Source organism: Quercus lobata, chromosome 8 (genome assembly GCF_001633185.2).
Source record: "Quercus lobata isolate SW786 chromosome 8, ValleyOak3.0 Primary Assembly, whole genome shotgun sequence".
Taxonomy (NCBI): Eukaryota; Viridiplantae; Streptophyta; class Magnoliopsida; order Fagales; family Fagaceae; genus Quercus; species Quercus lobata.
Window position 1 is genome coordinate 17,251,514 of NC_044911.1, and position 11,370 is coordinate 17,262,883.

Consider the following 11,370-nt stretch of genomic DNA (forward strand, 5'->3'; position numbering starts at 1 on the left):
GGTCTGTAGGACTCAAAATAAGCTCAACAAAAGGAATGATAAAAATAAAAGAATAGCTAAAATTACACTTTCTTATTTATGGCTGCTTATTTATTTGTTAATCGTATATTTTAGAAAAGTTTTAATATTATTTTTATGAGAAAGGTAAAAAACTTTAAAAAAAATTAATCTTTTATATGTATAAAAAGTTTTAAAAAATATTAAACCGATATTTTTAGTGCATACATTAATATTTTTTTTCTTCTTATTTTAATAACACCCCAATTTGTAAGAATTGTATTTATTCTCTCCATTTAAATAGGAAGTTAAATGAGAAAAAAAGTGAGTGTAATTTCACAATTACCCTCATTGGCTACCAAAAAAGAAAAGCATAGTCTCTGTATAACTTAACTCTCAATTTAGATCCCAAGGGGTATGGTTATATAATTTTCTCAAATTGAGGCGCTCATTGAGCAAATTGATAATTTTTGGGGGATATTGTAAAATGGACAAGAATTTATGATAGAAAAGTGTAGTTGTCCTAATTAAAAATATGGCACGGTTTGTTTCCAAATATATATATATATATATATATATATATATATGGCATAGTTTGGCCAATCAAAATTTAGTTTAGTTTACAAATTTTCAATGGCTACATTTACAACTTAGAAAAATGATTTTAGAAAAAATGAAATTGATTTGTGCATTATTTATAAGATCATTCACATTAGAACTTTCACCAAATTAGCAAAAACAAAAACAAAATATAATAATAATAACAATAATATATTGAAGAGTTGTTTAGTTTTTTTTTTTTTTTTCTTTTTTTTTGGGGAAGGGTATCTATCCATTTTCCCCCCCTGTAAGGACTGAATTTCGACCCTCAACCCACTAGAGATAGATGATGGCCCAACGAGCCCAAAATAATATATTTGTTAAAGAGTGAATCTTATAGATAAGACTCAGCAAATCATGTATGGGTCACAACAGATTGGATTCGCGCAAGAAAGATAAGAAAACACAGTTTAAAGGGAATAACACTCCTCGTTCAAGTTTGAGGATGAAGTGTTCTTATATTTACTCCAGTTTATCTAAGTACAAGACATTCTACTCTTTTTCTCCTTTTTTCATTCCCTCCCCCCTTTTTCACGGGGGCCGTTTCTTTATATAGTTCTATTTTTTTAAATCCCAACCTTCCAGTTGTTGATTATGTAAGTGATCTTTTAGATGCTTGTCCCATAAAAAACCTCCTGGAAGCTTTGTGAGTAGCTGTGAGCTGAGATATCCTTACTTAGGGGTCATTTCCACATAAATGCGGCCAGTTGGATAGGTGCAGAACATTTAATGTGGTGGTAGTAACCTTCTTCTTAAATATTTCCTAGTTTACTGTGGACTCTTTTATTTGAAGCTTATCTTTAGAAGTATGGTACCCTCTTTCACGATATTCTCTAGGCAACCAGGCTCCAACCCCCCATAACGCTCCCCGAAGAAGTTTAGGTCCTTGAGAGACAACCTTTGTTCGTCATTACTTGTCCTTGTCCTTGTCCCATTGTCCTACACGCTTATCTTACTGTTCGACCATCCTTGGGCTACCCTACATCCTTGGGCATGGCCCATGGCCCAATACTCTTACTCGGCTCATTTATCCCCACAATAACCCCTTAAAACTCCACCTTTTTTCTCCTTTGAGGAAAATAGGGTTTTGATTTTGGTTTCCAAACCTCACATGCTCAGTGAATGTCTCCACGTGGTAACGTCTTTTCACCTGCTTTGTATGCACTCCTGACGCTTCAGCATCCGCAACACCCCATTAATTGCTTCACACGGCGCTCTATCCCCCACGTTCTACGATGAGATGAGAATCTTACGGTAGAAATCTTCCCTAGAAATTCGAGCGGGAACTTTCCCGCTCATCCTTTTTGAATCTTCAATCTTTCAAGAAGCAGTTCAAGGTGCTTCTTCCCTATTGTAAGTACCCTTTAGCTCGTACATTAACTTTTAGGATCTTTTTTCCTTGGCCTCCTATTCTCCTCCTTATTCTTCAACTATCCTTTTTTACTCCTTAGATGGGTAGGTTTGCTAACTTAGTAGATACTTTCGAGGGTATAGAGAATTTTAAGACTCGGTACAATATCCCTTCCGGGGTTTCCATATGGCATTGCCTTCTCGGTGAATGGCATGCTCTAAGATTTGAGGGAGATGTGGTGATCCCAATGATCGCTTTCATAGAGGGAGGGATGAGGATCCCATGGGGAGAGTGACTAGGGATTTCTTGATTGCCCATAGATTCTGCCCAGCCCAATGTTCCCCAAATCTATTTAGAATATTAGGTAGTGTGAACGCCTTTAACGAAAAAATGAGAGTAAATCTTACCCACCACGATGTCAACTAGGTATATAATTGCCAAAACCTTAAGAGTACAGGATATTACCTCAAAACTAGGGTCCCTAAAGTTAGGCTTATCTCGTGTCTCCCCAAATCTAACAAGGGCATGGACCAAGATTTTTTGATTATCTCGGGTGAGTGACATGATGGTCTTCATTGTTCAATATGAGAGGGACAGCCAGGTGGGGTATTTTAGGTTTAAGTACCTTGTTTTGACAGTGAGCACTTCAATTTCATAGTTTCTTGTTTCTCTTCTTATAATTCAGAAGCATTTTTCTTTTGATTTAACAAACCCTTTTTCTAACTATACCTTTGTTTGTTGGATTTTTGCAGACAAGAATTTCATCGCCCCTAATTTAAATTTCATTAACGAGCCCAACCTCACTAGGATACTTAAGTCTAAGATTTTTCTCCATACAGATGGACAGCTGTGCGCCGCTTACGTCATCCTAGGATACAAGCCGATATCATTCAGTTTTCAGTCCCCTAAGTACGTCATAAAGGCTAAGGATCCCTGGTTGCAACAAATCAACATCGTAGTACCCGGATTCCTTGCTAGCCCTCTACTTGAAGGTACTCACTAGGTTGAGTTGCCCACCCAATGCGTTACCGAGGAAAAAGCGACCTCCTCACACTTAACCCCCAAAGAAGAAACAGTTAGAGTAATTGAGGTTCTAAACTCTGAAGAGGATTTTGAGGTCTTTGATCAGCCATTCCTCACAGAGTCTCCTCGTGCCACCTTCTCCCATTTACCCTCTACTCAAGTAAGTAGCAGTCAAGAGCCATCCAACATTCTAGAAGCCATGGTGTTCTAACGGAAAAAGAACACTAGCCTCCTCGAGTTTTTGGAATCACACATTGGAGGGTCTACTCCTGAGGAGGCTGTCCAGCCTCGACCTTCTACTCCCCTCCCAACTCATACTTCTCCTTCAGAGCAATTAGAAAAGAAAAGAAAAAGGGAGAAGAAGGGAAAAGAGTCGTCCGATGAGGGTGAAATTGTCCCCAAGGACCTAGATTGTTTAAGGGGCGCAAAGAAGGAACACGCCAGAAGGCTCGGTCGCAGACATAGTTGTTAACCGCGGCGCCATGATTCCAATATGGAATCTTGCACTTGAGATGGATGGGGCTCCACTCCCCTTGGATTCCTTCATCAAGGATTTTTAGAAAGGGAAGGTGGGTTATGTGGCTGACGCTTTGGAGCAGCCCCTGCTCATTCCCTGAGACACGGCTGATCTGAGGACCTTGAAGAAGCACGAGGTGTTCCTAACCCTAAAGAGGGACTTGGCAATGGTATATCCTTTCATCTATTTTGTGCTCCTTTCATATATATATATATATATATATATTACATTTCTATTATATTTCTCATACCATTGTTGTCTTCCTAGCCATCCAAACAACCAATGTTGCTAAGGAATGGGTGGATTGGGCCCATGCCTAGTGCAAAGATGAGGAAGCTTTTCGCATATCTGCCATGAAGACTTTGGCTGTGGCCGAGAAAAGAATCAAAGAGCTTAATATGAAGCTGGTTGAGGCAAACAAAGAAAGGAAAAGTGCAAAAGCTGCTCTAGTTGGCACTGAAAAACAAGCCAAGGATATGTGTCAGCAGTTGCGTAAGGCTGAGGAGCAGCTAGTAGTTTCTAAGGAGCAAATAAAGGCTCAGAAAAAAGAGTTGGAAAAGAGTGAGGATGTTGCGACTTGGGCTGAGCAAAATGGCTACAATATCGGGGTTATAGAGATTGAAGAGGGCTCAGGTTATAGGAATCTTCTGAGGTTACTACCTTTAGGTATGGACTGAGGCATTGAATCTGGCTGGAGTGGGTGCTTCTTCAGATTTAAGGAAGACTGAAAACATCTTCTACCCTTCAGCCTTATGCCTAACAGCTCAGCCCAACTCTCAAGCGACTACTACTTCTAAAGTGCCTGGAACTGCTCCACCTACTAATGCTGGTGCCCTCGAAGCCACCTCGGAAACCTCTAAGGAGCTTGATAGGGAAAACACAAAGGGCAAGGAGAAAGAGGCAAATAAGGATAAAATGCCTGAATAATCTAAACCTCCACCAACAGCCAAAGAGACTTTCAAGGAGAAAGAGGTAGCCAAGAACAAAGTGCCTAAACCTTCTTCTTAGCCAGCAACCAAGGCCGACCCTCCTCTATTTGCTAGTAGCTAGGGCACTATTATTCCAGCTTGTACTTGTTTTTTATTATTATTTATTATTTTTTATTATTTTAAAGTATGTATCTCCTTTGCCTCACCAAGGCACAAATTAATGGAAAGTTTGAGTTTTCTTTATATGTCTCTTACCTATGTACAACCTGTATTCCTAACTATTTACTATCAAATATGGTCAAGTCTTCAACTATGAACCAGAATTGTAAGCTTTACAGACTAAAAATTAGCACAGAATTGCTCCCCACATTTACACACACCCAAGCAATTAGTAATCTAACAATCTAATGCACGAATAGTGTTAGTATACCTTAGGTGTAAAGTCCAATGAGCCATGCATAATCAGGGTTCTATTCAACACTTCAGACGAATAAAAGGGCTTTAATTTACCCAATGTATGTAGTCTGAGGAACCAAACATAACCGAGATTCTGTTTAACACTTAGAGAAATAAAAAGCATTAATTTACTCAAAGTATGTGGTCTGAGGAATTAGGCATAACCGAGGTTCTGTTTAACACTTAGAGAAATAAAAAACATTAATTTACCCAAGGTAAGTGGTCCGAGAAACCAAGTATGACCGATATTCTATTTAACACTTATAGAAATAAAAAGCATTAATTTACCCAAGGTATGTGGTCCGAGGAACCAAGCATGACTGAGATTCTGTTTAACACTTAAAGAAATAAAAAGCATTAACTTTCCCAAGGTATGTGGTTTAAGGAACTAGGCATGACCGAGATTCTGTTTAACACTTAGAGAAATAAAAAATATTAATTTACCTAAGGTATGTGGTTCGAGGAATCAGGCATGGTCAAGGTTCTATTTAACACTTAGAGAAATAAAAAAGCATTAATTTACCCAAGGTATATGATTTGAGGAATCAGGCATGACCAAAGTTCTGTTTAACACTTAGAGGAATAAAAAGCATTAAGGTAATAATGATCAAGATAAAAGACGGTGAGACTGCCTTCCATTAATAATAGTATCTTCGAAGGTTATTTACATTCCACAGATGTGGTACAACATTTTCATCTAAATCTTCCAAAAGATAAGCTCCTATCCTAACCATCGAAGTGAAGCTGTATGACCCTTCCAAGTTAGGTCCTAGTTTTCCCCAGGATGGGTTCTTTACAGTTCCCACTACTTTTCTCAATACCAAGTCCCCCGGTGCTAATGGTCTAACCTTTACACCCTTATCATATCCCTGCTTGAGTTTTTGCTGGTAGTGTGCCAACTGGACCATGACCATTTCTCTTCGTAAGTCGATTAGGTCCTAACTCCTCTCTAATAAGTGATCATTGTTATGGGGAGTGAACAAGCTTGTCCTTAACGTCGAAAATCCAGTCTCTAGAAGAATCACAGCCTTGGAGCCATATGTCATGGAGAATGGTGTTTCCTCAGTTGAACAACGAGGAGTTGTCTAATATGTCCATAGAACGTGTGGGAGCTTTTTGACCCATCTACCCTTTGCTTCATCCAACCTCTTCTTGAGCTCAATTACTATAGCCTTATTAACTACTTTAGCATGCCCATTCCTTTGTGGATAAGCTAGGGTTGAATATCTGATCCTAAAGCCAAACTCACAACAGTACCTTCTGAAGGCCTTACTGTCAAATTGAAGCCCATTGTCCGAGATAAGCGTGTGGGGAATCATAAATCGGGTAACAATATTAATCCAAACAAACTTCTTTGCATCAAAATCCCTGATGTTAGATAATGGTTCGGCCCTAAGCCATTTTGTGAAGTAGTTAGTTCCAACGAAAATCCACCTACAGTTTCCCACTGCTCTAGGAAATGGCTCTACAATGCCCAGACTCCATTGTGCAAATGGCCATGGACTAGACAAATGGTTCAATACACCCTCAGGCTAATGAATATTTGGAGCGAACTTTTGGCATTGATCATACTTTTTAACATATTCTTGTGCTTTTTTCTACATTCTTGGCCACTAGTAACCCTGAGTGAGAGCCTTATGTGACAACGATCTACCCCTTGTATGACTTCCACAGATTCCTTCATGCAATTCCTCTAGAAGTGGTTTTACCGCCTCGGGATGGACACAAAGTAAATATGGCCCTGAAAAAAAGTGTTTATACAACTTCTGTTCCTCGGACAACTAGAAACGAGGAGCTTTTCTTTGTATCTTCTCTGCCTTCTCGCCTTTGAGAGATAACACTCCTTCTTTCAAGAATAAAACTATGGGGTCCATTCAACTGGGACCAACCTTGATTTGGAATACTCCGACTTTCTTAACTTCTAGTTCGGTAGGCCTCACCAAATCTTCAACGAGGATAACTTGAGGAAGGTCTTGCCCAATAGAGGTTGCCAAAGTTGTCAAAGATTTTGCATGAGTATTCCTACTCCTCGAGACCTGTTGTATGGAGAAAGACTCAAAGCTGGACTGTAATTGCCAAGCTTTACCTAAATATCCTTGCATCTTGTGATCCTTGGCATCCAGCTCACCCTTAATTTTCCCGACGACTAACCTCGAGTCTGAAAAGACCTCAACAATTTTTCCACCCAGTTTCATTATTAGTGGCTGAAACAACCTCAGAGATTTTTCAATAGTAATCTCGTCTAGGGACACTATGATTACTTCCACTCCAGTTTCCCTCTGGTTTGTTGCCCCATCTACGTAAAGCTTCCAAGATGGATATCTATGGATAGAGATTGTTGAAATTTGTTCTCCCCCCAACTCTTGCTCCTCAGGTTCGATCATTGTTAGATACTCAATAAACTCTGCCACCAAGTCCGCAAGAACTTGTCCTTTAACAGCAATACGAGGCATGTACTTTATATCAAATGCTCCTAAAATCATCCCCCATTTGGTAATTCTTCCCGTGTAATCGGATTTCTGAAGTAATGATTGTAAAGGGAGTTGGGTCAGGACTACAACAATATGCGCCTAGAAATAATAAGGGAGCTTCCTCATTGCATGCACTATGGCCAAAATGGCTTTTTCCAATGGTAAACACAATAAACTGGTCTTTGCACTCCATTCTCCATCCTTACCAAAACTAAACTTACTACATGAGATGCCAATGCAACATAAGCAAATAGGACTTCTTCCTTTTCGGGTCTGGACAAAATAGGTGGTCGAGAAATGTATTCCTTCAATTGCTGGAAAGCTAGGGCATATTCTTCAATCCATTCAAACCCCTTCCACTTATGCAAAAGCTGGAAGAATGGTCTACATCTATCTGCTGACTGGGAGATAAATCTATTCAGGGCTATAGTCATTCCAGTCAAATTCTGTACCTCTTTGGGATTCCAAGGAGGTTATAGATTACTTATCGCCTTAATCTGATCAGGATTAACCTCTATTCCACGATAGGTGATCATGTAGCCCAAAATTTTCCAAAATTAACACCAAAAGAACATTTCGAAGCATTGAGACATAACTTATGTCTCCTTAGTACCTCAAATAAATTCCCGAGATCACTCAAATGCTCGGTCACCACTTTGCTCTTCACGACCATATCGTCAATGTAAATTTCAATATTCCTATCAAGTTGAGATTCAAACATTCTAGTCATCATCCGTTGGTAGGTAGACCCAGCATTCTTTAACCCAAAAGGCATTACTAGGTAATGATAATTCCCAGTGGGCGTTACGAAAGCAGTCTTCTCCTGGTCAGCCAAAACTAATGGTATTTGATGGTACCCCTAGAAGGCGTCCAAAAAACTCATCCGATGATGACCGACCATAGCATCTACCAATTAGTCTATAAGAGGAATCGAGAAAAGATCCTTGGGGCAAGCTTTATTCAAGTTCATAAAATCTATGCACACTCCCCACTTCCTTGACTTCTTCTTCACCACAACTATATTGGCCAACCATCCTTAAGTGCCTCTGCACATTTAACCTTCATCATTTCTTCCTTGACAGCCTCGGCATGTTCTTTAGAAGAGCGCCGATGTGGTTGCTTCTTCGAGACAACGGTCAGGTTGACGTTTAGGTGATGATAAATGAAATTCGGATCCATTTCGGGAGCTTCATAGGTACTCAAGCAAATACATCCACATTTCTTCTATGGAAAGTTAGCAATTCCTCCTTCTCCTGAGGAGGCAATTGGACTCCAACTTGGAAGTACCTCTCTACATTAGCATCGATGATAACCCTCTCTAAGTCTTCACACCTCGCCCTTTCATCCACAACGTCTGAGGATACTTGTACCTCCATTAATTGCTATAAGGGCCTTTCGGGGATGTCCAAGGGTTCACCCTCAGACTGATGTCTAATAGGAGCTACCAAGCATTACTTTGCCATGGCTTGGCTTCCAATCAACTCTTCAACATGGTCCCTAGAGGGATACTTCACCTTTAAATACAAAGTCGAGGAAACAACTCCTATAGTATGAAGCCACGGTCTTGCTAAGATAGGAGTATATGGTGAATAAGCATCCACCACAATGAAATCCACTTTCACCACTTCTGACCCCACTTGAACAGGTAGCTTGATCAGGCCTTTTGGGGTAACGGTTTTCCCGTCAAAGCCCACTAGAGGGGAGTTGTAGCTAACTAGATCCTTGGCCTTTAGATTAAGTCCTTTGTACAGGTCGAGATATATGATCTCTACGCCACTACCCTGATCGACCAAGACCCTCTTTACATCATACCCTCTTATACGAAAAGTAACCACTAAGGCGTCATCATGTGGTTGAATTGTTTCCACCTTATCATCATAAGAAAAACTCAAGGCTAGTCGGGTTTCGATTCTTCCTTGTTTAAACTTGGGGACCATGTCCTTGGTACATGGTTGTGCTATTGACATTACCCCAGGTGAACATGTCCCAATCCTACCCTGGGCTGCTAGGATAACACTGATGGTTCCCAAGGGCGGTCTCAAGGAAGATTCCCTCCTATACATCGACCCAATATGACTCCCTTGTCCAGGAGGCTGGTGTAAAAATTGCCCTAATTTCCTGATCTTGACCAGCTGATCAAGATAGTTACGCAAAGTTCTACAATCTTCTGTAGTATGTCTACGGTCCTGATGATATTGGCAATAAAGACCCTAATTTTGCCTCGTGGGGTCACCCCCCATTTTATTCGGCCACTTGAAGTATGGTTCAACCTTTATCTTCTCAAGAATTTGATGCACAGGCTCCTTAAATACTGTGATAACCACCTGGGCAGCAGGAAGCCCAGTACGTCCAGTAAAGTCTCTCCGGGGTCGGTTATTATTAGACCTAAAGTCTTTTCGGTCAGGGGGAGCCACTTTTGCCTTCCCCTTTCCTTGCGGCTGATCATCCTCAACCTGTTTATATTTATCAATTCGATCCATGAGCTGACGTATGCTTTGCACTAGTTTCTTTGTCAAGGATTTCCTTAATTCATGCTCAGTAGGAAGGTTGACCTTAAACATCCTTATTGCCACGTCTTCAAAATCTCCATCTATCTCATTAAATGTCTTCCAATACCTATCAAAGTAAGTTTTCAATGTCTCACCCTTTCTTATCACCATGGACAGCAGGAAATTTAGGGGATGAGGAACCTTACTACATGTAACAAACTAAGCCTTGAAAACCCTGGTGAGCTCTTGAAAAGAGCCAATTGAGCCTTCATCCAGCCCATCATACCATCTCATTGCGACAAGCCCTAAGTTAGAAGGAAATACTTTACACATTAAAGCTTCATTCCTTGAATGAACAGTTATCCTCTGATTGAAATAACTGACGTGCTCAATTGGATCAGTCCTCCCATTGTAAACGGTAAAAGTGGGCTGCGCAAATCGACGAGGAAGTTTGACCTTGTCAATCCTTCGCGTAAACGGTGATTTTGAAATTTGGTGCAAAGCCCTACTCATTGCATTATTCCCCAAGCTCCTGTGGGTCGGACTTTTACTCCTTTGCTTATGATAGCATTCCTCCTTGTAGGAAAAGGATTCATAGGGAGGGGTTCTTAATTGTGGCTTGTAACTGCTATCTTCCCCCGATTTAGATTTGGAGCTTGAAGGAGATGCCATTCTTTGTTTGCGACGTAATTTTCTGCACAGATGGTCTATCTCCAACTGGAGATTTCTAGTTTCTTCCCCGTGTGAGACATGACTCCCAATCCTGGAATGACTCCTACTAGTATGAGTCGTATGCACACTAACTTCATGATCTCTTCTCCATTCTAAGTTAAGAAAGCATTCTTGACATTGAGATCCCACAGATTCTTCTTGATTTGGTCCTGAACCTACCATGACTGAATGAGATTACAAGTGCTTTCCTGTTTCCCACAGACAGCGCCAATTGTAAGGATTGAATTTCGACCTTCAGACCACTAGAGATGGATGATGGCCCAACATGCCCAAAACAATATATTTGTTAGAGAGTGGATTTTACAGGTAAGACTCATCAAATTATGTATGGGCCACAATAGATTGGATTCATGCTAGAAAGTAAGAAAACACAGTTTAAAGGGAATAACACTCCTTAGTCAAGTCCGAGAATGAAGTGTTCTCATATTTACTCCAGTTTATCTAAGTACAAGATGTTTTACTCTTTTTTCTCCTTTTTTTATTCCCTTCTCCCTTTTTCACCGGGGGGGGGGGGCTTTCTTTATATAGTTCTATTCCTTTCAATCCCAACCTTCCTTTTGTTAATTATATAGGTGATCTTTTGGATGCTTGTCCCATCAGAAACCTCCTAGAAGTTTTGTGAGTAGCTGTGAGCTGAAATATCCTTGCTCATGGGTCATTTCCACATAAATGTGGCCAATTGGTTAGGTGCAAAACATTTAATGTGGTGATAACAGCCTTCTTCTCAGATAGTTCCTGATTTACTATGGACTCTTTTATCTGAAGCTTATCCTTAGAAGTATGGTATCCTCTTTCACAGTATTCT

At 40.2% G+C, this 11,370-nt stretch overlaps 1 protein-coding gene across 1 annotated transcript; it reads right to left on the reverse strand.

Annotated features, from left to right (window-relative positions):
* Positions 1 to 8,795: 8,795 nt before the first annotated feature.
* LOC115956513 lies at positions 8,796 to 10,004 on the reverse strand. The gene is made up of 2 exons (XM_031074866.1): positions 9,615 to 10,004; positions 8,796 to 9,530 (listed from the first exon to the last, which is right to left on the reverse strand). The coding sequence occupies exons 1-2, from the start codon at positions 10,002 to 10,004 to the stop codon at positions 8,796 to 8,798; spliced, it is 1,125 nt and encodes a 374-aa protein (XP_030930726.1).
* Positions 10,005 to 11,370: the final 1,366 nt, after the last annotated feature.